This window comes from Grammomys surdaster, unplaced genomic scaffold (genome assembly GCF_004785775.1).
Source record: "Grammomys surdaster isolate TR1022 unplaced genomic scaffold, NIH_TR_1.0 125769, whole genome shotgun sequence".
In the NCBI taxonomy this organism is placed as follows: Eukaryota; Metazoa; Chordata; class Mammalia; order Rodentia; family Muridae; genus Grammomys; species Grammomys surdaster.
Genome location: NW_021620600.1, coordinates 503,961 through 529,403, shown reverse-complemented (window position 1 = coordinate 529,403; position 25,443 = coordinate 503,961). Strand labels below are relative to the sequence as shown.

Sequence of the window (25,443 nt, the reverse complement as noted above, 5' to 3'; positions counted from 1 at the left end):
TTTTTTTTTTTTTTTTTTTTGCATTTGCACGGGATTGTGGGAGGAAGCGGAGCGCAGCCAGACACCCCGCCGCCCGCCCCCCTTCCCCTCCCCCCTCCCCCAGCCGCCTTGTGCAAAGATGGCTGCACCGTGAGCGCAGAGGAGGAGGAGGCGGCGGCAGCGGCGGCGAAAGAGCGAGCACCCAGAGCCCGCACCCACTCCGGGGCTGTCCGGGACGCCCCCTCCCGAGCGCGCGTCCCCTTTCTCTCTTGCAAGCGCCGGGGCAAAGGCGGAGACAGCGGGGTCCCTCCTCCCCCCTTTCCCTCCTCCAGGGGGAACCCCCCCTCCTTGGCTCAGCGGCTGCACCCCTCCTCTGCCCGCCCCTCCGTCCCTGCCCCCTCCCTCCCCCGCCCGGGGCCTTCCCGGGCCTTCGGTGGCTGCAAAGAAAAAAAAAAAAAAGAGAGAAAGGGAGGAAAAAAAAGCAGCGGAGGGAGCGGCGGCGGAGGAGAGCGCGCGCGCTCCCCCTCCTTTCCCCCTCCCTCCCCCTCCCCCCAATTTCCACCGCGGCCAATTCATGGACAGGAACTACCCCAGCGCCGGCTTCGGGGACCCGCTCGGCGCCGGGGCGGGATGGAGTTACGAGAGGTCAGCGAAAGCTAGGTAAGAAGCTGAGGGGGACCTAGAGAAACGGGCCAAGAGGTGGGGGATTCCTGCCTGGCTTGGGCCTGGGGCCCGCTCGGCAATGCGTGCATCGCCAACTCCCCCTCCGGTTTTTGCAAGGGAGAGGCCTTCTTTGGGTTTGTAACAACGCCGCCGCCCCAGTTTGCAAATTGCAAACTCCGCCAAAGCCAGCTCCAGCTTGCAAAAGAGAGAAACGAAGCAGGCAAGGTGCAAAAACAAATTCGAACCGGGAAGGCCTTGGGAAGATGGGAAGGGTTGGCGAAGCAAGGCCTGGACTTGCCCCCCATCTTTGGATTCCCGGCTTGCTGACCCCTCCCCCCGTGCGCCCCTGGCTCTGCAACTGCAAAGGTGGGAGGAAAGGAGAATTAGCATGCCGACCTGGGGGGCGCGCACCCCCTCCCAGGTCCTATTGTTCCGGGGCTGCGGGAGGCTGGGCCACTCGGGCCCTCCCCCCTCCAAGAAATTCCCCGCGCAGAGTGGGCAAGGGGCCCCGCCCCCTTCTTAAACTAGGATTCTGTGTTGGGGGGGTCCTGCGATTAGGGACACGCCCCCTTCTGCTCCCCACCTTTCTCAAAGCTGTGAATCCTGGTTGATGGCGCGCTGTTTGCCCTATGGTCCAAGGCCACGTATTTGGGCTCTTTCTGGGATAGAGTCGTATCTTTTCTCCGTTTGTGTTTGCATGTGTGAGCGTGGGCCCTGTGCACGCGTGACTATCCGCGTGTTCACCCGTGAGCCTGTCCTTTGCAGTTTAATCTGTATCGTGTGTCCTCACTCTTCACCTGCCCTTCACCCTCCTCCCCCTCAACACTTGGCTTTCCCCAGCATGTACAAATTTTTAGAGTGGGACTTCACACTCGGGACTTTTCCTTCCCCACGGGTGAATTGAGCTGTTTATACACGCATCTGGCTTTTCTTAGGCCGGTGCACTTGAACCTTAGCCCATGGGAATGCAACGAATTCGTGTCAGTACTTGTACCTGGGACTTTCCCTGGGTCCTGTCCCCTCCCCACCTTCTCCCCTTGCCATTTGGGACACAAGCTACCTCCTGCTCGCGGCCTGGCTAATTCCTTTCTTAATTCAGGGTCTGTGTTGTTTCAGCGGGTCTTGGGTTGTCCATGTGTCCCTGCAGTGTTGGACCTTTGGTTCTGTTGTGGCTGGGGAGGACTCCAAGGGAGGACCACACCTTTCATGTTGATTACTGGAGCTGCTTCCCCTAACTTCCTTCGTCCCCAGTGTGTCCCCGCATGCTGGTGTTTGCAAACGTGGGACTTTTAGGTGCTCCAGAATAGCATCGTTTTTTGCCACTCCCCACCCCCATGGCATTACTGGGTTCCCTAGTGTTATCTCAGGGTTCTTTGGAGTAACACCTCCAGTCAGTTGGGAAGTTCCTCCTAGCCCCCTTCTTAGAGGCTAGCTTGTGAGGGTATTCTGACATCTTTCTCTTGCTCTCAGCTTGGTCTACGGCAGCTCCCGGACTTCCCACCCAGAAACCGACATCTTGCATCGCCAGGCCTACGCGGCCCCCCACCCACTACAAAGCTATGCCACCAACCACCACCCCGCAGGTATGGGCTCCCATCCTAGAGGGCTGGGGCCGGTCTTCCCTTTAAGACATCTGATTGGTTGCTGAAAGTTCCGCCCCTGCTAATTGGCCTTGCTCTGGGTTCTGGACCTCTTTTTGCCACTTCTCCTCTGATTGGTTGCCTCTGAGGCCTTTTTCACGCCGGATTCGTCAGGTCCTCTATAGCTACGCCCCTTTGCCTCCTATTGGCTGCTACCCATCAGGGGCCCCCAAATCCCACCTTCTCTTCCAGGCTTTTCCTCTCCCTCCAGCCCACCCCCAGTCCTTTCTTTCCCTGGGGATTCTCTTGGCTGGTTGGCTCCTTTTCTTCCCTATTGGCTCCAGTTCTTTGGCCCTCCCCCTGCTTGCTTAGAGTAACCTCATCCAGCACCTCGTCCTTGGTACGCACACCTCTGATTTTTAAGCCAGTGCAGTCTGCCCAGGGTCTCCTTGTTGTCCCTGTTTTCTGCCTCTTGCCTATTTATTTATTTATTTATTTATTTATTTATTTATTTTTAATTTCTCCTCTTTTGACTTTTCGTTGGTATTTCTGTGGTGCTGGAAATCCAACCCGGAGCCTTCCCTAATCTCCTTCCCTCTCTCTTTCCATTCCTTTCTTTATTTTCATAAGTGCGGTAGGGTCTCATGGCGTTACTCAGATTGTCTCTGAAGGTCTGATCCTCCTGCCTCAGCCTCCTGAAAGCAGAGTTGAAAGGCACTGCATTCATTTGCTTGTCTCTGGCTCCTCCCTCCAGTCCTCTTCTGAACTGTACCTGGTTTAGTGCTTTCCCGTCTGTCTCGCCCCAGCCACCATCCCCTCCCTGGCTGACTTGTTCACTTGTCCACTGTCAGGCCTCTCTGGACTTTTTGACACTGGCCTCCACCACGCGGGCTCAGCAGGGCCCGACGCCTCCGTCATGAACCTCATCTCGGCCCTGGAGTCCCGGGGCCCCCAGCCTGGCCCTTCTGCCTCCTCTCTCCTTTCCCAGTTCCGAAGTCCTTCCTGGCAGACAGGTAAGTGTTATCCTCAGCGGGCTGGAGAAGGGCTGTCTCGTGGTCCACTCTGACCGTTGATCTTCTCCTTCATCCCTAGCCATGCACACACCGGGCCCCACGGAACTCTTCATCTCTGGTGCCCTCCCAGGTTCCAGCACCTTCCCGTCTTCCTCTGCCCTGTCTGCCTACCAGCACCCGGCTTCCTTCGGCAGCCGCCCCTTCCCAGTGCCCTCATCCCTCAGTCTTCAGGATCCGCCCTTCAGTCCCCCTGCTAATGGGCTCTTGTCCCCCCATGATGTGCTCCACCTGAAGCCCTCCCAGGCACCCACAGTGCCCTCTTCATTGGGTTTTGAGCGCCTGGCAGGGGGTGGTGTCTTGGGGCCTGCTGGCCTTGGTCCTGCTCAGACTCCCCCTTACCGTCCTGGTCCCCCAGATCCACCTCCACCTCCCCGCCATCTCCCGACTCAGTTCAATCTGCTGGCTTCTTCTTCTGCTGCCACGGCTGCCGAGCCATCTTCCCCTCAGCTCTACAACTTCTCGGGTGCTGCCCCGGGTCCGCCGCCGGAGCGGGCCCTGCCCCGACAGGACACAGTCATCAAACACTATCAGCGGCCAGCCAGTGCCCAGCCCCCACCGCCCCCACCACCAGCCCATTCCCTGCAGCACTATCTGAGCTGTGGAGGCAGCTATCCCTCAATGGGCCACCGGGCCAGCTTGGCTTGCAGCCCTCTGGGAGGTGGGGAACCTTCTCCAGGTGCTGGAGAACCTAGCAAGGGTGGGCCTAGTGGAGCCACAGCTGGAGCAGCTGGCCGGGCTACAGGCCCGGAGACTGCTGGGGGAGGTGCAGCTGGAGGTGGTGGTGGGTACCGTCCTATCATCCAGTCCCCTGGTTACAAGACGAGTAAGGGAGGTTATGGGCCAGCCACAGGGGGTGCCACCAGGCCCCCACCACCTCGATCTACTGCCACACCCAAGTGTCAGAGCCTGGGTGGACCAGCAGCTGCTTATGCTGCTGGGAAAGCCTCTGGGGCTGGTGGGGCTGGGAGCCAGGCATATTCCCCTGGCCAGCCCCAAGGGCTTCTGGGACCCCAGGCCTATGGGCAAGGATTTGGAGGGGGTCAAGCACAGGACTTAAGCAAAGGCCCTAGCTATTCTGGGGGTCCTCCGCAGCCTCCTAGTGGTCCCCCGCCTCCTGGCCTGGCTACTTGTCAGAGTTACTCTCCAGAACAGCTTCAGGGTCAGCTCTATGGGGTCCAAAGTGAACCTTACCCAGGGCCAGCTGCCCATTCACAGGGGCTCCCAACAGCCAGCCCTTCTCTCAGCTACAGTACTGGTCACTCCCCTGCTCTCTCAGGCCATGGAGGTGGCTGGGGACCCAGTTCTCTGGGAGGAGGTGGGGAGGCTAGCCCTTCTCATATTATCCGACCCCTCCAGTCACCACCTGCTACTGGCCGCCCTCCTGGTGTTGGCTCTCCAGGAGCCCCTGGCAAATACTTAAGTTCAGTCTTAGCTTCTGCTCCGTTCCTGGCACCCCCCGGAGCTAGCAGCTATGCGGCTGGAGCAGGTGGCTATAAGGGAAAAGCTGATGGCTCAGAGCTGCTTGCTGGCCCTGGTGGTGCTGCCACCGAGCGCACAGAAGATGAAGAATTTCTGATTCAGCACCTGCTTCAAGCGCCTAGCCCACCTCGGACCTCAGGGGCAGACGGCTTGGTGGGTGAGGACGGGGCTGCTGCCTCTAAGGGGCTTGGGGGCAGTGGTGGAGCTGGAGGACCTCCAGGCACACCGTATGAGTTAGCCAAGGAAGATCCCCAGAGGTACCACCTGCAAAGCGTCATCCGGACTAGTGCCAGTCTGGATGAGGGCGCCACGGCTGCACTGGAGCTGGGCCTAGGGAGGATGAAGGACAAGAAGAAGGGACCAGAGCGGGGTGGTGAAACTCCTGAGGGACTAGCCACCTCGGTTGTTCACTATGGAGCCGGTGCCAAGGAGCTGGGAGCCTTCTTGCAGAAGAGCCCACCTCCCCCCCCACCCACTGCCCAGGCCGCCCAGCCAACGCCCCATGGTCTCCTCTTGGAGGCCGGAGGTCCTGACCTTCCAATGGTGCTGCCTCCGCCTCCTCCCCAGCTGCTCCCTTCTGTGCTCAGCCACGCCCCCAGCCCCTCACCCAGTGCCCCCAAAGTCGGTGTCCACCTCCTTGAGCCAGCCACCCGGGATGGGGCTCCCCAGCCACCGCCACCGCCACCCCCACCACCCATGCCTCTGCAGCTTGAAGCCCACCTTCGCAGTCATGGTCTGGAGCCCACAGCCCCAAGTCCTCGCCTACGACCTGAGGAGAGCCTGGAGCCTCCTGGAGCCATGCAAGAACTGCTCGGGGCTCTGGAACCATTGCCACCAGGGCCTGGGGATACTGGTGTGGGACCACCTAACTCAGAGGGCAAGGATCCCGCAGGCGCCTACAGAAGCCCCAGCCCTCAAGGGACCAAGGCACCACGGTTTGTACCCCTCACGTCTATCTGCTTCCCCGACTCATTGCTTCAGGATGAGGAGCGGAGCTTTTTTCCCACCATGGAGGAGATGTTTGGTGGAGGGGCAGCCGATGACTATGGCAAGGCTGGACAGACCGAAGATGATGGAGATCCCAAGACTGGGCCTGGTCCATCCTCTGGTCCCACTGCTTACGATCCCTATGGACCCTACTGTGGAAGCCGGGCATCTGGAGCTGGACCAGAGACTCCAGGCCTGGGTCTGGATCCCAACAAACCTCCTGAGCTTCCCTCCACAGTCAATGCAGAGCCACTGGGCCTGATCCAGAGCGGGCCACACCAGTCGGCACCGCCGCCGCCACCGCCGCCACCACCACCCGTCTCTGAGCCCAAGGGTGGCCTCACCTCGCCCATCTTCTGCTCAACCAAGCCAAAGAAGCTGCTGAAGACGTCCTCGTTCCACCTGCTACGGCGCCGAGATCCCCCCTTCCAGACACCCAAGAAGCTGTATGCACAGGAGTATGAGTTCGAGGCTGATGAGGACAAAGCCGATGTGCCCGCAGATATCCGCCTAAACCCAAGGCGCCTGCCTGATCTGGTGTCTAGTTGTCGCTCCCGACCAGCTCTCTCACCACTGGGAGATATAGACTTTTGCCCACCCAACCCTGGTCCTGATGGCCCTCGTCGCCGTGGCCGCAAGCCTACCAAGGCAAAGCGCGATGGCCCTCCCCGACCCAGAGGGAGGCCCAGGATTCGTCCACTGGAGGGCCCTGCCATGGCAGGGCCAGCCTCAGCTTCCATAACCACTGATGGGGCCAAGAAACCTCGGGGCCGGGGCAGGGGCAGAGGCAGGAAGGCTGAGGAAATGGGAAGTACCCGGTTGGAGCCCCTGAAGCCACTTAAGGTGAGGGGGGCTGGGTGTGGGAAGGGTGGGGCTGGCCTGTCTGAGATTGAAGGTGTCAGATGCCCTAGGCATCAGAGTTACAGTTACCTCAGTAAAAAGCACCAGAGTAGTACCTAGGTAGAATCCTGGTGTTTCCATGAGATAAAATGTTGTCATTTGATGCTCATGAGAAGACGGTGTCAGGACGGATGGATGGAAGGATGGGCTGCCATTCAAATCCTCTGTGCCTGAATATTGGGCAGGGTCTGGGTCTGGGAGGGACTGTTGGCCTGGCCTTCTGTCTCTTAAGTACGGTCAGTTGTGTTAAAATCTGAGACACCACAGACTGGTTGCAGGAGTTTGGAGGTGGTCTAAAGAGAAGTGGGGTGTGGAATCCAGGGTCTGAGGGAGGAGGCCTGGAGCATGGGCACCTGAACCATGATACTTTGCTGTCCCCATGTCTAGATCAAGCTATCTGTGCCCAAGGCTGGTGAGGGTCTGGGAGCACCTTCCAATGATGTCATCTCGGGTGTAGACCACAACAACCTGGATTCCAACCTGACCCGGGAGAAAATTGAGGCCAAGATCAAGGAGGTGGAGGAGAGACAGCCCGAGATGAAGTCAGGCTTCATGGCTTCCTTCCTTGACTTCCTCAAGTCAGGAAAGCGTCACCCGCCACTCTACCAAGCTGGTCTGACACCACCACTAAGCCCCCCTAAGAATGTGCCAGCCTCTGTGCCCACCCGAGGCCTGCAGCCCCCACCACCCACCGTGCCCACTGTACCGCACCCGGCACCTTCTGGTCCTTTTGGCCTGGGAGGAGCATTGGAGGCTGCAGAGAGTGAGGGGCTGGGGCTCGGCTGCCCGTCCCCCTGCAAGCGGCTGGATGAAGAGCTGAAGCGCAATCTGGAGACACTGCCCTCCTTCTCTTCGGATGAGGAAGACTCTGTGGCCAAGAACAGAGACCTGCAGGAGAGCATTTCCTCAGCCATCTCAGCCCTGGACGATCCACCCCTCACAGGGCCTAAGGACACCTCCACACCAGAGGAGCCACCTTTAGACACTGGACCTACAGCCTCCGGTCCACCCCCTCTCCCAAGTCTGCCCAGCACCAACAGCAGTGGGACGCCTGGTGAGTTCTCAGAAGGTAGTCTGAGGACGGGGTGAGGCTTATTTGAGTCAGCAGATAAAGTTGTTTAGGTTACACAGTGTTTCAAGGTTTTTTTCTGTTATGTAGAAAAGCACACTTGACAGAGTTATTTCCTGATTGACAGAAAAACAAACTTTTTTTTGTTTTGTTTTTGGTTTGTATAACTGTGGCAGTCCTGAAATTCACTTTGTAAACTAGGCTGGCCTTGAACTCTCAGATCTGCCTGCCTCCCAAGTGCTGGGTTTAAAATCTGTACCACCACTGCCTAGAGAAACATCTTTTAATGAGTTCAGAGGTGCAGCAGGGTGTCACAGGGGCCTAGTACTGGGCCCTCGAGGATGCTGGGGAGATAATAGGAGTAAGTGACAGGGGCAGGTTAAGGGGTGACAAGGGAAGCTTTAGGAACTGTTGATGATTGTGACCTGTAGTTCTCTGAGGAGTAAGCAGTGAGCTTGGTGAAGACTCAGAGGTAGAGCCCCCACTTAGAATCCCCCAGTGAGGGACCGGGGGCGTGGCTCAGAGGTAGAGCTATGGTAGAGTTCCTATGTAGAATCCACCAGCAAAGGGACTCGTGGTGTTTTCCTAATGAGTGAAAAACCTGGGTTCTATTGCTAGTAAAAGTAACTAGGGGGACTGGAATGATGGCTCAGTGGATAAGAGTGCTTACCACTCTTGTAGACGACCCAGGTTCGGTTCCCAGCACCCACATCCAATTGTCGGTAGTTCCCATTCCAGGGATCTGGTACCTTCTTCTGCCTCTGTAGGCCCTTGTATATACGTGGCATACAGGAATGCACGCATGCACACATGCACACGTAATTAGGCACACGTCTGTGGCATTAAAAAATCAAATAGCTGATAGAAGAAGAGACACGGGAGGGCTTGTAGAGGCCGTGAGTGTCCTGGGAGGGATTGACAGCTTGAGAGCTGCGGACACAGGAGAGACATCGGGATATGGAGTTAGAAGTCAGACAAGAGCTGCAAGGGCTTGGGGGGGACAGCTCAGGACTCACAACGGCTTTAGGGCAATGAGATGGGTCTTAGGCGTCCATGTAGTTGCTGGAGCTACAGTGGTGGTCTCACAGAAGGACCTAGAAGTCTACAGAAGAGTCATGTCTGTCTTTGCTCTTTACTGTTAGTAAGGACACTTGTGGTTTTGTGGATATGCCGGAGGCTAAGTTTCCAGTTGGGTTGAAGGCCAGCCTGGGCTACATGGTCAATGAATGTCAATAGACCTGATGATTCCTCTTCTTCCTCTTCCTCTTCCTCTTCCTCCTCCTCCTCCTCCTTCTCTTCTTCCTCCTCCTCTTCCTCTTCTTCCTCTTCTCTCCCTCCCCCCTCCTCTCTCTCAGAGCCCCCGCTGTTGGAGGAGAAGCCCCCACCCACTCCGCCTCCTGCCCCAACACCTCAGCCGGCCCCACCTCCACCCCCACCCCCAGTTCCAGCCTTGCCCTCACCGTCACCTACCCCACTGGTGACTCCTGTGGCTAGCTCACCTCCTCCACCACAGCCGCCACCTCCTCCACCAGCACTGCCCTCACCACCTCCACCACCCCCTCTAGCACCCACAGCTGTCCCACCAGTCGCCCCTCCAGAGGAGCCTGCTGCCCCATCGCCAGAGGACCCTGAACCTCCAGACGCTAGGCCTTTGCACCTGGCCAAGAAGCAGGAGACGGCAGCAGTGTGTGGGGAGACAGATGAGGAGGCTGGGGAGAGTGGTGGAGAGGGCATCTTCCGGGAGCGGGATGAGTTCGTCATCCGTGCAGAGGACATACCCTCCCTCAAGGTGAGTCTCAGCATTGACCCCAGATGGAGCCTGACCAAGTGTCTGTGCCATTGACTGAGCAGCTGATGAGTGACCAGCCAGTCTGGGCTGGGCTGCAGGCAGAGGAGTCACCAGGTGGGCTTGCTAGGCTGCTTTTGGGTTCACAGCTTGGCTGATAGAAGGGATGAGGGAGGACACTTGCTTTTCTTCATACTGCCCTCCCCACCTCCCCATGATGTCCGCCAAGCCTTCATGGAGTTGATACAAATGTACTATTTAGGGCAGAGAATCAATCCTTCAGCACTCTTACCAGGTCTTAGTCTGCATCAAGTTCTGCCCATGGCAGAGAGAGGCTTCTCTGGCCAACACTGAGAGCAGCACCAAACTGTGGGTATTCATACATACGTAGAGGGCTGTGTGATTGTGTGTGTCCATTAGCAGGGCCATATAGCTTGTCAGTATAAATCTGGGCTCTTGACCAGATTTGTAGGGCCAGACATTAGTTTCCTCTAAAGCTCATGTATCAAATCAAGTCAGAGCAGTTCGTTGCCCCCATAACCTTCATGCCGCTGATACACCTGTGGGTGCATCTTGCTTGGCAGGTCATCTGTGGTATTGAGGGTTCACAGATTGCCACTTGGTAATTCCATTTCTCAGGGACTTAGAATCAGAGGGGATCCAACCAGAGATTATGTTTTTTCCCATTTACACATCTGCCGTCGACCGGATGCAGTTACGTGTGGCTTGCAGGTGGTGTAACAGATACTTGCTTAAGGATGCTCACCGTGTGGCAGGCTGGGGTTTGTTGTGTTTGTTGTTGTTTTGCTTTGGTTTGTTTTGAGACAGGGTTTCTCTGTGTGGCTCTGGCTATCGTGGAACTGACTGTGTAGATCAGACTGGCCTCAGATCAGAACTCAGAGAGCCGCCTGCCTCTGCCTCCCAGGTGTTGGGACTAAAGGTTTGCACCACCACTGCCCGGCTGGGTTTTAAATTCTTGATGTAGATGTGGCCTGCTGGTGTCAGCCTGCCATCCCAGGTTTCCCAGGGTTGTTACAGGAGGGTCCTCAGTCCAAGACCTTCCTATGCTACAGAGTAGATTGAAAGCCAGCCTGGAAAATACAGTAAAGAAGTAAGTACAAAAAAAGCTGGGAGTGTAGCTCAGCGGAAGCACACGGCCGGGCGATAGAGACCCGCTGTCCTGGAGGCAGAGGTTACTTTGTTTTCCCTGGTGTGTGTCTCACTGGGTAGGTCAGGGTGCTCTCCAATGCGCTGCAGTCCTGCCTCGGCTTCATGCTGTGGTATCGGAGATGTGCACCACCACGCTTCCTAACAGTCCGGTTTTGTTTTTTTTGTTTGCTCTTCTTTGAGACAGGGTAGAGCTCTAGCTATCCTGGAACTCATTATGTAGACAAGGCTAGCCTTGAAGTCACAAAGATCTGTCTGCCTCTGCCTTCTGAGTTTTGAAACTATAGGTGTGCACCACCACACCATATCTGGCTTCTGAGAGATAAATATTTCTCAGCATATCATCTGTGAGTGTTTCTCACACCAGTGGTAGAGCAAAACTATAAATAACCAATAGTATAAACCAAGTTCCTGCTTACTGTGTCCCCAAAACGTTTGGGTGGCCTCTAGGATGTTTGGTTCATGGTCTTATCTGACTGCATCAGGATTAAGAGGACCCGGAAGGTTGGATCCAGCTTGTGTAGAGTACCGCAGCCAGAGGTTGGTTGGTCAAGAGTCTGTTTGATTCTGTCCATGGTAGGACATGGCAGAGGCTCCCGGGAAGCAGAGCGGGCACTCGGCTGGCTGCCATCTCTCTGTTGTTGGCCCTGGGAGGCTGTTAGGCATGGCAGTGGTGGGATTAACTAGTGCCTTTGTGCACATTGTATGTGTTGAGTCTTGGCTGTTTCTTTCTGCAGTCCACATGGATATTGGATTGAATTCATGACAAGTACAGAAACTTAATCTTTTGAGAGGTGGACCTAACAGTTGGGTGTTGTTGTTTTGTTTTGGTTGGGTTTTTTTTAAGTAGTGGGAGTTTAAGGCACTCGATACAGGCAGGTTCTCACTGAGTTCCCAAGGCTGGCCTGAACCACACTGTGTGTGTAATCTGGGCAGATTGCAAGCTTTCTACACTTCTCCTGCCCTGTTTTCTAACCCTGGCGAACAGGGTTCAAAGCAGTGGCTTCTCTAGTCCCATCTTACAGGTCAGAAAGGCCAATGGGCCTTTGGAAGGGACCTATTCACTGACCTGTGCTGGGACAGGAGCCAGAGCCATCCATCTGATACTGCTGGCCAGCTGGTGTGGGACAGGGAAGGGACCAGGGGAGGACTCAGATGCTTAAAATACTACTCAAGTGTGAGCACCCACAGGGGCACAGAGCCCTGAGGGTGTGCCCCCTGTTGTTGTCAGGGGCTCCTAGAGGTGAGCAAGGTGGGCGTGTCCAGCCCTGGGCTTTACTAGACTCCCTCATACTTCTGCATAGGAGCTTGTCATTCCCCAGTCTCAGTTTTCTCAGCCACAGCTGATGACAGGAGCTCCTCCCAGTGTGTATTGATGTGTGGTCATGTGACCTGGCCTGTCCTTGTCAGTGACTGAGGCTCTCAGACAGAAGGTTCTGGGAACGATGGACCTGTTGCTATGATCTTGGGCTGGCTTTTACTCCAAGGCTCAGCAAATACTCAGAGGGTGTATGTCAAGTTTCCCGTGATTCTCTTTCTGGCATTTTCCTCGCCCCTGGTCATCTGGGCAATGTTTTGAGGCCGAGGCAGGAAGGTCCTCGACTGAGCCAATGACTACCAGCACTTTAAGTGGAACCAGTAGTCAGGACTCTGAGGTCAGCCATAGTTACATAGCAGAGTTGAGGTCAGCCTCAGGTACGTAAGATTTCAAATGAAGCAAAAGCTAGGGAAGTCTCTTTGCGGGTATGGGAGCTTACTGAGCCCTGTGCCTCAAGTTCTCTGTGATGCTTTCTACTCGGAACCCCCGTGCTTAGGAGGTAGAGAACTGTGGATTCCTTGAGGGCTCGTTGGCCAGTCATTCTAGCTTAACATGTGAGTTTTGGGTCAGCAACAAAGCTCCAGAGGTGAAGGCACTTGTGAAGGACCTGAGTTTGATACCTAGCACTCACCAAGGTGGGAGGAAGCAGATTCACACGAGTTGTCTTCCAAACTCTATAGTTGTATCATGGGGCCTTCATGTGTATGCACATACGTGAGAGTTTATATTGATTGTTGAATTCTTGTTTGTTTGTTTGTTTGTTTTTTGAGACAGGGTTTCTCTGTGTAGCCCTGGCTGTCCTGGAACTCACTCTGTAGACCAGGCTGGCCTCGAACTCAGAAATCTCCTGCCTCTGCCTCCCAAGTGCTGGGATTAAAGGGGTGTGCCACCACCACCCAGCTGATTGTTGAATTCTTAAAAGTTAGCGCCATTGAGGTGGTTCATGAGGTAAAGGCTCCTGTCTCAAAATCTGATGACTTGAGTTCCGTTTCTGGAACCTTCACTGGGGAATTCTAGGCAGGGTCTCTACCTTTGAGTCACATCCCAGCCCTTCACTGTGGGACTCTAGGCAGGGGCTCTACTGCTGAGGTACGTCCTCAGTCTATGAAATGACATTTTCAACTTCCTTATTTCCACAAGTATAAAAAATTCAGATGAATTTAGCCATTTGAATATATCTCATTTAAGTCAAATATCCTATCTCCATGGACATTTATGTTCTATCACGTTGCTGATGTTTTCTTGGGCTAAATGAAGGATTAGTAAGGTGGTCTACATTCTTTTTTTGTGCTTTGAGTCTTTAAACTCCCTTGTACGTTTTATTTATGTGAGATGCTGGTTAAATGAGTTGGATTCACGTGTTGAAAAGCTGTATGGAGCTGGAGCCTGCCAGTGGTGGCGCGCCTTTAGTCCATCCCAGCACGCAGGAGTCCAGCCTGGTCTACAGAATGAGTTCCAGGACAGGGAGGATTCCACAGAGAAACCCTGTCTTTCAAAAAGAAACTCAATAAAGGGAAGAGAAAAGCTGCGTGGCTAACTAGCTTACAAATTGGATGGTCACTGCTGCTTTAGTCTCATTGTCTGTACAAGAAAAATGATACTACAACCCAGCTTTTGAGGAGGTTGTGACAGTCATCTGAGAGGAATGGCCTTCGCAAGGCCCCGTGTGTGGGGTGTGGTGGGTTTGCAGAAATGCTCATATTGGAGGTGGACCATGAGTGGAACTGGGAACATGGAGGACTTGGGTACTGGGGCTGAGTGGATGGATGGCTCTTCTTGAAGATGGAGTTTTTGCTGGAGGGCCCTTGGTCAGCAAGGAGATGAAGAAGGTGACCGGGGGTAAGTTTCAGGCCTAGTGAGCAGTGTTGGCTACCACTGTCCAAGGCTGCCTTCCTGTTGGTGGCACCTTTTCAATTTTGTTTCGCCGTTTTGCTCCATGGCTCTGAGTGACCTTGAACTCGGGCACACAGGAATTTTCTTGCCTTTCAGGGCACAGTGACTCGTCCTAAAATCCCTGTCCTTAGGCGTCTGAGGCAGGATTGCCACAAACTGGAGGCTGACTTGGTTATGTAGAGGGTTCCAGATCACTGGAGCCAGCTAACCTTTCTTCTTAAATGCCATACCTGGGTGTGTAGCCCACCTGCTCACATTCCTGATGCTAGCAGCAGCACATGCTTAGCTTATCGTATAGAAGTCACATTCTTAGGAAATAATCAGATTGGTCCACCCGTCCTTAGGTGCCAGGATGGATATTAGTGATTGGTTTGCCCATTGGCTGTTAAAGTCAGACATCCTGCAGTGAGCTGACCATCTCAGTATGGGGGGTCCATGGGATGGGCCACTTCCTAGTCAGTCACTGGGTGTGGTTGGTTATGTGATTGACAAGAAGAGAGCCTGGAAGTATAAGCCTTAAAGAATGGGAGAAGAGAAGGTTGTGATTTCCTGGGTTGCTCCTGCAGAATGAATACTAGAAGGCTGCAGAGACGGCTTAGTGACTAAGAATGCTTCCACTCTTGGAGAGTACCTGAGTTCAGTTGGATTCTTTACAACCACAGATAATTCTCGCACCAGGGCAGTCTCTTGCCCTCTCATGGCCTCCATGGGTACTACGCTTGGTGCACATTCCCACTCACAGACACAGAATAACAAACACCAATATTGAAGACTAGGAAGGGGCTTTTGGAGGAAGACCAAAAGCCCAGTTGGAAAAGAACAGAGGAGCAGATAGGGAGAGGTTGGTGCCTAATGAGGAGCCCCAGAAGGGCTTCCTGGAAGTCTCTGAAGAACCGGAACAGTGAGTTTTGTGTTCACATTCATTGATGGGGCAAGAAAGCCTGTGGGGGTGTACCCATAGGCTCAGAAACTGTGACGGGGCTGTAAACTTTGAGAGGTCTGATGCCCTATAGGGCAAGATTGGGATAGGACACAAACACACTGTTTCCTGCCCAGCTCAAAGGTTGTGTTTGGGGTCCAGGGAGTATTTTGGAGTTGAGCAGATGTGGTCTAAAATATACTTATTTTGGGGGACTTCTGACCTAGCCAGTGATGTCATAGCCGGTGACGTCACAGAGAAAGGAATGAGAGCCCTGTGGGAGTGCAGAAGGAAGGACTGGCGTTCCGGGCACCTGTGTGCCTTCTGTATTTCTCTCTGTGCTTCCTATTGAGCAAGCTGTTAGAACCCTCCTTTACATACACATGACTGATTCAAGAGTCACTAAAAAAAAAAAAATGAGGGTGCGGAAACAGATTTCACCACACTAAGAGTGCATAGTTTGGCATGTGGACACCCATATTGTACTGGTACTCAAAGCAGACATTACCAATAGATCCTGCTACTTTGGAGCACAGTTAAAAGGCAGACATGACTAATCAATTGGGATTATCATCTGAATTCTTTTTGATCACTTGATCTGTAATCCGTGAATGCATCTCTGCATCCCTGTGTCACCCATGGCTGCTTTGCCCTGTCATGTCACATGCTCTATTCAAGTACCCATCACCTCTTTGGGGGAGATTTTTTTTTCTTTTTGAGACAGGGTTTCTCTGTGTAACAGCCCTTGGTGTCCTGGAACTCACTCTGTAGACCAGGCTGGCCTGGAACTCACTCTGTAGACCAGGCTGGCCTGGAACTCACTCTGTAGACCAGGCTGGCCTGGAACTCCCAGAGGGTACGGGGATTTAAAGTACGAGCCACTACGCCCCAGCTCTGGGTCATTGAGTGTTTTGTACCTGTGTTTATCTGGCCCTTTTCATGTGTGTAGGTCAGATGTCGGTGTGAAACGTTGGGATGCTCAAGGATACCAGGGAAGGGTCAAGAGGGGCAGCCCAGGGCAGGCGGTGGTGGCGCATGCCTTTAATCCCAGCACTTGGGAGGTGGAGAAGGGCAGATCTCTGTGAGTTCGAGATCTACCTGTCTCTGTTATGTTGCATGTGGCAGGTTGAGCCACACCCCAGCCTCACGGGGTGGGAGGAGGCGTTCTAAGCAGGTGTTCTACCTTTGAGCTACGCCTCTCTCTGCCTATAGCTTGTGGCTTATAAATAGAACATATGTCTTTTTCACAGCTTTGGAGACTGGAAGTCAAAGGTCAGCCTCCTAGCAAATCTGGTTTATGGTCAAGCCTCCTTCCTGGTTGCTAGATGGTACCTTCAGGCTGTGTCCCTAACATAAGGGGCTGGGTCGATTGTCTTTTGCTTCTCTAAAGATTTGTTATATCTCTTTGTAAGTGTATGTTATGTGTGTGCAGGCCCTTGGAGGCCAGCTAGAGTTACTGACGGGCATTTGGGACTTGTCTTAACTTGTGTGCTGGGAACTGAACTTGGAAGAACAGTAAGCTCTCTTAACAGATGAACCTTCTCTTCAGCTCCAACTTTTGCCTCTTAACCTAGTTCCCCCAAAATTTTCTATTTATATCCTCAGAAATTATTGATAAGTCATGTCTGCCTTTTAGCTCTTTATTCAGATGTGTCAAGATCTGGGATCTATTAATGATGTCTGCTGTGAGTACCAGCTCTGATATTGAGGCCTGCATGCTAGCTAGATGCTTGAACTGCTGCGGTTTACTTACACATGCTTAATTTTTTTTATGGCTCTTGGATGAGTCATGTGAGTGCAAAGAATGCTTCTAACAGTCTGCTGAACAGGAGGCACAGAGAGGATCTTGGTAAAATTCACATACAGAAGTGAGGCAGGGATGCTGGTATAGGAGGAGACCATGGGCCGGGCAGTGGTGGCGCACGCCTTTAATCCCAGCACTTGGGAGGCAGAGGCAGGTGGATTTCTGAGTTCGAGGCCAGCCTGGTCTACAGAGTGAGTTCCAGGACAGCCAGGGCTACACCGAGAAACCCTGTCTCGAAGAAAAAAAAAAAAAAAAAAAAAAAGGAGGAGATCATGGCTGTGAGTCTTTGCTGCTATGATCCTGGGTCTGGCAAGTATTCATGTGTCACTAATGGTGGATGGGTTTTCAGAGCTTCTCCTGCTTAAATAACAAAGTTGAAACTCTGTGGCTTAAGCAGAAGAAACCTGCTCAAGAATTAGCAGGAGGCTGGGCCTGATGGTGCAACCTGCCATCTTCTATGCAGACATTGGGCTAACCCAGGAGGATGTCAGCTTGGTGAGACTTTGACTTAGTTGGCTGGGGGTATGGCTCAGTAAAAGGTTGTGCCTTGCTTTCATCAGTGAGGGCTTGGGTCAGCAGTGCCTCAGCACACAGAAGACTCTGGGTTTGGCCCCAGCACTGGAAAAAAGGGACATTTTAGCCAGATACTAGGGAAACATGAGTAGAATCTGCTTCATCCTGGAGCTGAGGGAATCATGAGACCAGTACTGGGCAGTGCTTGCTTGGTACTAGTAGATAGGTCTTCATTTGTTGTTGTTGTTTATTGTTTCTGTGATAACCTTACAATGTTGTCTAGGCTAGCTTACACTTGTGACAATCCTCCTGCCTCAGTTTGAGTGCTAGGATTAGAGGTATGAGCAACTAAGTCTCCAGCAGGGCAGGGGTGAGGGTAACCTTGTAGGTCTCCTTGGTGTCTTCCTCCTCAGCTGGCCCTGCAGACTGGCCGTGAGCCCCCACCCATCTGGCGTGTCCAGAAGGCCCTTCTGCAGAAGTTCACTCCAGAGATCAAGGATGGCCAGAGGCAGTTTTGTGCCACTAGTAATGTAAGCCAATAGGTGGGGGTGTGGACTTTGGGGGGGAGTGCTCACTCCTGGGGTCCCTCTCTGCATGGCCCAGGGCAGGGTGGCAGTCTCCATCTCTGGAGGTGGGTTGGTAACGCAGGCAGCTCTCATGGCCTTTGCTCTCTTCACAGTATTTGGGTTATTTTGGGGATGCAAAAAACCGGTACCAGCGCCTCTATGTGAAGTTCTTGGAGAATGTCAACAAAAAGGATTACGTGAGGGTGTGCGCCCGGAAACCCTGGCACCGGCCCCCACTGCCAGTCAGGTACCGACAGTGGTAGGATACCTGAGGGAGAAGGTGTGAAGCTGGCTCCACATGCAGGAGACAGAGCTTTTCATGAGGGAAATAGAGCCAGGAGACACAGCTGGGAGAAGGAGAAAGAGACCCATGGTAGGGGGTACAATCCCAGAGAGTCAGGCAGCCGAGACTCAGAGAGGGCATCAGGGACTGGGAGAGACGGAGACAGAAATATCCAGAGAGGTGGGAACCCAGAGGAAAGAGGAGAGAGGCTTAGAGGGGTAGGGAGATCAGAGACCTCCCCACCCAAAAGAAAGAAAGCGTGAAGAACATTCAGCAGTGTGGGATAGGCCTCACAATCCCAGAATGTGGGGGTGGTGGGGGTGGTGGGGTGTCTTCAGGCTGCTGGTGACAGTCTCTTTTGTCCTTTTCCAGACGGTCTGGGCAGACCAAGGGCCCTACCCCTGTTGGTGGCAATTCTGTACCTCCATCTAAGGTCCCAGCCCCACCTCCCAAGTCTGAGACCCCTGAGAAGATGACATCGGAGAAGCCTCCAGAACCCACACCTGAGCCTGTTATACCAGAGCCCCCTACCCCAGAGAAGCCATCCCCACCCCGACCTGTGGAGAAGGAGAAAGAGAAGGAGAAGGAAAGGGTGACCCGGCCTTTGCGGAGTGAACGGGCCACCAGCGGGCGACAAATGCGGACTGACCGGAGCCTGGCCACAGGACAGTCCACCACCTCCCGGCTGCCCAAAGCCAGGCCCTCGAAGGTGAAGGCCGAGCCACCGCCAAAGAAGAGGAAGAAATGGCTGAAGGAGGCAGTGGGTAATGCTTCAGCAGGTGATGGCCCTGGGGGCAGCTCATCCGACTCCGAGTCCTCCCCTGGTGCACCCAGCGAGGATGGTAGGTTCCAGCAGCTGCAGGCATGGGGGCGGGGTCACATAGGGAACACTGGCCTTAGGCGGGGACAGGGTGATGTCAGCTTGAGAGCTGCGGGTAGCCTCTACCAAATGGAGACAAAGGAGACTCTCCAGTAATGGCAGAAAGTAGCAGTTGACAGTCACTTTCCTCTGTAACAAGTATGTGTCTGCTAAGGTCTTGGTACATTGCTCCATTTCCAGGGCAGCCATAAGAGGTAGAAGCTGTGACTTCATCTGGGGCCAGGCCTACTGGCAGAGGCCGATCATCCAGCTAAATAGCAGCTAAGGACTTTGAAAAGTTCAGAACCAGTCTGAGCTGCAGCTGATTCAGTTCAAGCTACTTAGTGAGATCCTGTTTCAAAAGAAAAAGTAAAACCAGCCATGTTAAAGTCTGGCGGTGGTGGCGGTCGCCTCTAATCCCGGCACTAGAGAGGCAGAGGCAGATGGGTCTCTGGGTTCAAGGCCAGCCTGGTCTACAAAGTGAGTTCCAGAGCTATGTAGGAAGACTCAGTCTTAAGGGAAAAGCCCAAAGAAACAAAAAAAAAATTTCCAAAATAAAATAAAGCTAAGATGTAACTCAGTTTGAATCTCCTGAGCTGCAGAATGAGTGAGAGTTACAGGATTCATAAACAAGTAGAACGCAAGCTCCATGTACAAACGAGGAAACAGGCGTCCGTGAGGGCGCTTGGGCACTCCCTCACGCCAGTGAAGCCAGCAGCACCCTTTATGTTCATTGATGGCTGGTTTTCGTTCATAACAGGTTGATTCTTTGCCTGGGACAGATGTTAGACCAGGCTCTACCCTGGGCCCAGAGACAGTGGTGCTTCATGTGACTCCCTGGGTGACCCTGAAAAGGCGTGACCTTTTCTTTCCTGACCTTGCCTGTAGAATTGCTCTGAGGGAGAATCTGGCCTAGAGTTGGCACCACAGGAGCTCCATGTCAGCTGGATCTTCTGCTGTGTCCCTGATGCTCAGCATGATGACCCCGATATGGGGCAGGAGGATTGCCATGAGTTTAGAGGGCTAGCCTGTTACTACAGGCTTGTTTTCTTGTCTCCAAAATAACAACAAAAAGCCCTGCTCTCCTAAGCTTGGCATATGCTTCCTTTCTCGCTCCCTTTGGCTCTGAGCGGCTAACATGTCATACCTACTTGAAAGGGCTACAGGAAATGCACGTTTATTTTGTGTGTTTGTCTTTTGCCTGTATGTCTCTGCACCATGTGTACACCTGATGCAGTGGAGAAGAAGGTGTTGGATCCCCAAGATCTAGTGCAGATGACTGTGAGCTACCACGTGGTGCTGGGTCCTCTTGAGCCATCTCCAGCCCCAGCGTAGTCTCTTAACTTAGTCTGCATTCAGCTATGAAAGTAGCATGCACTTGCGTGCCCTCTCCCTCTCCCTCTCCCTCTCCTTCTCCCTCTCCCTTTCCCTCATCTCTCCCTCTCCCTCTCTCCCCCTTTTCCCCCTTTTCTCTCCCCCTCTCTTTCCTTTTTTCTTTTTTTGTTGAGACGATCTTAGGTAGTCCAGACTGCCTTGTAACTTGCTATGTACTTGCGGGTAGCTCTTGAACTTCTGCTCTTCCGCCGCCACCTCTGCCATCACAAGCCTGCATCATCATGCAGTTTATTTAGTGCTGGGTATGGAAGCCAGGGCTTTATTGGTGTGTGCTAGCTAGATTAGCGCTCTACCAGCTAAGCTCATCCTCAGCCCTGACCTCTGACCTCTGACCTCTGTTTTGGTATGTTTGTTTCAATTGTCTCACTGTGTAGCTCTTGCTGGCCTCGAACTCACAGAGCTCTACCTGCCTCTGCCCTCAAGTGTTGGGATTAAAGGTGTGCGTCATCACTCTCAGCTGGTCTCTGTTTTGATTTAATGTTTTGGTAACTAACTTTGTTTCCATGGGTTTTCATGAGGCCACATTGAATTAGGCCCATGTCACTGGCCCTGAACAGTTGTTCTTGTTACTCTGCTCTCAGGATCTTCCTGGTCAAGCTCAGCCATTTTGTCCTCTGAGCTTAGTCATCAAGGTGTCCTTAGCAGGGGCTCACCTGTGCCCTCCTAGTCCTTGCCTGCACTGTGAGTCCTTGCCATTGGAAGTAGTGTCTATTGCACAGTAACCTTGGAATGGATCTGTCTCATCTTCTCCCCAGAGCGGGCAGTTCCAGGACGGCTGCTGAAGACTCGGGCCATGCGGGAGATGTACAGGAGCTATGTGGAGATGCTGGTGAGCACGGCCCTGGACCCAGACATGATCCAGGCCCTGGAGGACACGCATGGTGAGCTGGGCCAGGGAGGTAGCCTGCATCTCAGGAGGGATATGGAGTTATGGGTGGGTGCTGGCTTCCTGAGGCTGAGGATTGGGCCTGGGAGGGTTAGGGTCTAGGGAGAGGGTGAGGGAGAGGCTTGTGGATTGGTCTAAGGATGAGCGTTGGGCACTTAGTCCTTTGAGAGGAAAGCTGGGGCCTGTGAAGAAACTCCAGTCCTGGACTCGGTGGTCTCGGGGAGAAGGGGATTTGGGGACCCCAGACAAGCCCTGTTTGTGGGAGCTGCTGTCTGCTGACACCCCTGCTCTTGCAGATGAACTCTATCTTCCACCCATGCGGAAGATTGACGGCCTCCTCAATGAGCACAAGAAAAAGGTCCTGAAGAGGCTGTCACTGAGCCCAGCTCTGCAGGTGCTTGGGGGCCTGAGTGGGGATTGCATGGGGCCCAGATGAGGTGTGTAGACCAGGCTATGGGCTGTCAGCACTTTGAGGTCACTTGAGGATTTTCCCTAGAACAAGGATTATTGCAAGATCATTGCTGTCCTGGGTTTCGTCTGGAGAGGATGAGGGCTAAGCTGGAGAGGCCTCTGGCATCCCAGCAGCCCCATAGGGAGTGTTAATGGAGCAGGCCTGGGCCTGAGGATTTTGTCTCGCCACCCTATCACCTGTCTCCTGTCCCTATGAGACAGAATTGTCAAATCTCAGGACTCATTCCTGCCTGTCAATTCAATCTGGATGGCCTGTCATGCTAGATGGTACATCCCAGGGCCACCCTGAGAATCTTGAGGTACAGTGCTGACATGACGCTGAGGTTTCTAGTCCTAATATCATGGGACTGAGACTGTGGCTCACTTGGTAGCATGCTTGAGGCCCTGGGTTTCATCTCCAGCACTGGCTTATCCAGACATGGTGGATGCCTGGTACTATTTAGGCTGTAAACATGTGAGGCTAGTCCTGTTTGGAGTACTTAGATTGTCATCGAGAATCAGGTTGTCTTAGACACCTGGTAAGATAGCAGTCCGACTTGAAAAAAAGTATAAAATTTGGTCCTAAGGATTCTGGTTAATATGTTGTTTTGGTTTTTAGGGGTTTTTTTGGTTTGGTTTGGTTTGGTTTGGTTTGGCTTGGCTTGGCTTGGCTTGGCTTGGCCTGGCTTGGTTGAGACAGGGTCTTACTAGGTAGCTGTTGCTATATTGGGACTTGCGTTGTAGAGTTGGCAGCATATATCTGTCATCCCAATTCTGTGGGAGGTTGGGGCAAGGAATCAAAACTCAGCCATCTTGGAAAACTTAATGAGGCCATGTTACAAGATCAAAACGTAGCTCTGTGGCGGCGCATTCCTGCAGTCCCGGTACTTGGAAGGTAAAGGCATGAGAATCTCCGTGGGTTTAAGGCCAGCCAGTGCCAAATAGTGAGATTCTGTCTTTTTATTAAAAAGAGGAGAGAAGATGGGCAGTGGTGGCGCACGCCTTTAATCCCAGCACTTGGGAGGCAGAGGCAAGTGGATTTCTGAGTTCGAGGCCAGCCTGGTCTACAGAGTGAGCTCCAGGACAGCCAGGACTACACAGAGAAACCCTGTCTCGAAAAACAAAACAAACAAACAAACAAAAAAATAGAGGAGAAAGAAAACTCTGGGATTGGTAGTAGACTACCTTTCTACTTCTTGGTCAGAGGTTCAGCATCTGGTTTGCACAGTTCTGGGATAGGTGAGGCTGGCCCAGAGTGCATAATTTTAGTGTGTGTGTGTGTGAGCGTGTGTGCGTGTCTGTGTGTCTTTATTTGCTTGTGTGTGTACATGTGGGCATGTCTGTGTGTACATGTGTGTGTGTGTACATGTGTGTGCATGTCTGCGTGTGCGTGTGTGCGTGTGTGTCTGTGTCTGTGTGGGTATCACATCTTGGATTCAGCTGGAGACCAGAAGCTGGCTTCAGATACCTCATATCTGCAGTTGTGAACCACTCCATGTGAGTGCTACAAACTGAGCCCAGGTTGTCTGAGGGAGCTGTCCTTCAGCACGTGATGTGGTGTTACAGAATGGCGGGTAGAATGTGCTACTTGTGAGATTCGAGGCCGTTCGAGGACCACAGGGGTCAAGATGTACCTGCAGGTCTTCTGAGATTGTCTTGGGGGACAGTGAGGCCTACATGATGCAAGGATCCGAGCACTGGATTGAGGTGAAGGTCCAGGTCCAGGGAGGTGGCCACTGACCCTCTGGCTTCCTGCAGGATGCCCTGCACACGTACCCACAGCTACAGGTGGAACAGACTGGAGAAGGCTCCCCCGAAGAGGGGGCTGTACGGCTGCGGCCTGCAGGGGAGCCCTATAACCGGAAGACACTCAGCAAGCTCAAGAGAAGTGTTGTCCGGGCCCAGGTGGGACTCTTGGCCTGGGAGGGGTGACCCTGGGAGGAGTGGTGCTCAACAGAGCATATGAACATGTGCTCCTCTGTCTGAAGGAGTTCAAGGTGGAGCTGGAGAAGTCGGGGTACTACACCCTTTACCACTCTCTGCACCACTACAAATACCACACGTTTCTGCGCTGCCGAGACCAGGTGAGCACCAGCCCAGCCCCTCAGTCCTCCTCCCTAGCCAGGAACTCCAGCCTTCCTCCTCAGTCCCATGGCCCTGGTCCCACCCCTTCCCTAGCCGTTTCTTCCCACACAGCTTCACCTCCCTTCCCCACAGACCCTGGCCATTGAGGGTGGTGCCGAGGACCTGGGGCAAGAGGAGGTGGTCCAGCAGTGCATGCGGAACCAGCCGTGGCTAGAACAGCTGTTCGACTCCTTCAGTGACCTGCTGGCCCAAGCACAGGCCCACAGCCGCTGTGGGTGACCACACCCTGCCTGGCGAGGAGGACACCTCCTCCATGGACTGAGAACTGGACAGAGCTGTCCTCCGGAGCTGACTCCTAGGCTCCCTTGCTGCCAGGAGGGAAGGGGTCGTCCTCAGCCAGGGTGTCTCCACACAGCCTCCCTTTCCTCCCTTTCACATCTTCCCCATTCGTGTACAGAGAAATTATTTATATATATGTATAAATGTCTATTTAGTAACACTTGCCCTGTCCCCTGGCCCAGCCCCCCCAACACGGCCATCGCCCCTGCTCCTCCACCGTGTACATAATGTATAGGAAAATTCTATGTATGGTTGAGGGAGGCATGGCGGCTTGAGAGAACTGGGGAGCCCCCCCTCCCTCCCAAGCTTCCCCCTCCAGGCCAACGTCTTTGCTAAAGGCTGCTCCCCAAGGGTGTGTGGTGTTGGGTGGGAGGGGCCAAACATCTTGTTAATTATTTTTAATCTTATTTATTGTACATACCTGGGGTGGGGGAAGGGTGGAGAGGGAGGGTGAGAAGACTCCCCTCGCCCTGCCCCTCCTGCTCCTTTTCTACAACGATCTGTCTCCCCCACCCTCGGCCCTTTTGTCTTCTCAATGTGGTTCTATTTTTTAATGCCTCTCTGCCCCATCCCTGCTCCCTTCTGCCCTCTCCCCACCTCTCCTTGACCTCCTGCTCTTTCTCGGGCGCTGTACAACTCACCTTGTATACACTGTGTACACACAACCAGCCAAACGAAACCCAACAGCAACACTTTACCAGCAGGCTGGAGTACTCTGTCTGCGGCGGTGGGTAGGCCTGGCTAGCGGGAGCAAGGGTTGGCGAAGACACTTGGATGACGGTATATAGCCTAGGGTCAGTGTGTGTGTGAGACCCCCAAATTTTGATGACCTCAAACAAGCATTAATTTTGTTACGGTTTCTCAAGATCAAGGGTGGAGGTGGACAGAGATCTGTCCCAAGGAACCGCTGTCGATGTCATCTTTCAGGCTGCTCAGGGGAATTGCGGCTGCAGGATTCCCGTGTAAGGTTTTTGTATGGATACAGGCTGGTGGCCTCAATTCTTCATGGCGTGGCGTTCTATGCACTCAGTGAGGTTTCTTACAATCTGGTGGTGGACAAGGACAAAACCATCTAAAACATCCACCAGCCCTTGACACAGGCTCCCTAGAAAACCTTGGGGGGCTGAAGAGGTAGCTCAGTAGTTAGGGCACGGGCTACTCCTGCAGAGGACCCCGTTTCTCTTCCCACATTGGATGACTTACACTGAAGTCAATTGAAGTCTTGTTTTTCCATCTCATGTAGTTTAAGCTTAGAAAGTGACCGTGGCTGACAGACTTCTAATGCTCCTGCCCTACTTCCCAAGGGCCAGGGTTTATAGATGTGTACCACTCTACCTGGTTAAATTCCACTTTTAAAGACAACATGAATCTTGTCATGTGCTTTGCAGGTTGATGATGGAGAGCAGGTGTCAAGAGCTGGGTAGCAGTCATTGTTACAGAGGTGAGGGTC

The 25,443-nt window shown here is 53.5% G+C and overlaps 1 protein-coding gene across 1 annotated transcript; it reads left to right on the top strand.

Moving 5' to 3' along the window:
- The first annotated feature begins 506 nt into the window (after positions 1–506).
- Positions 507–24,696, top strand: Prr12 (proline rich 12). Its single transcript, XM_028788864.1, has 14 exons — positions 507–639; positions 2,113–2,225; positions 3,074–3,235; positions 3,315–6,604; positions 7,049–7,715; positions 9,086–9,519; positions 17,544–17,660; positions 17,810–17,943; positions 18,352–18,821; positions 20,989–21,114; positions 21,416–21,513; positions 23,328–23,474; positions 23,558–23,653; positions 23,787–24,696. The coding sequence occupies exons 1-14, from the start codon at positions 554–556 to the stop codon at positions 23,931–23,933; spliced, it is 6,087 nt and encodes a 2,028-aa protein (XP_028644697.1). The 5' UTR covers positions 507–553; the 3' UTR covers positions 23,934–24,696.
- Positions 24,697–25,443: the final 747 nt, after the last annotated feature.

Coding starts and splice junctions, on each gene's coding strand:
- Prr12 (XM_028788864.1), top strand. CDS start 554: ATGGACAGGAACTACCCCAGCGCCGGCTTCGGGGACCCGCTCGGCGCC. Junction 2,226..3,073: donor CACCAACCACCACCCCGCAG/GTATGGGCTCCC, acceptor GTCCACTGTCAG/GCCTCTCTGGACTTTTTGAC. Junction 23,654..23,786: donor TTCTGCGCTGCCGAGACCAG/GTGAGCACCAGC, acceptor CCTTCCCCACAG/ACCCTGGCCATTGAGGGTGG.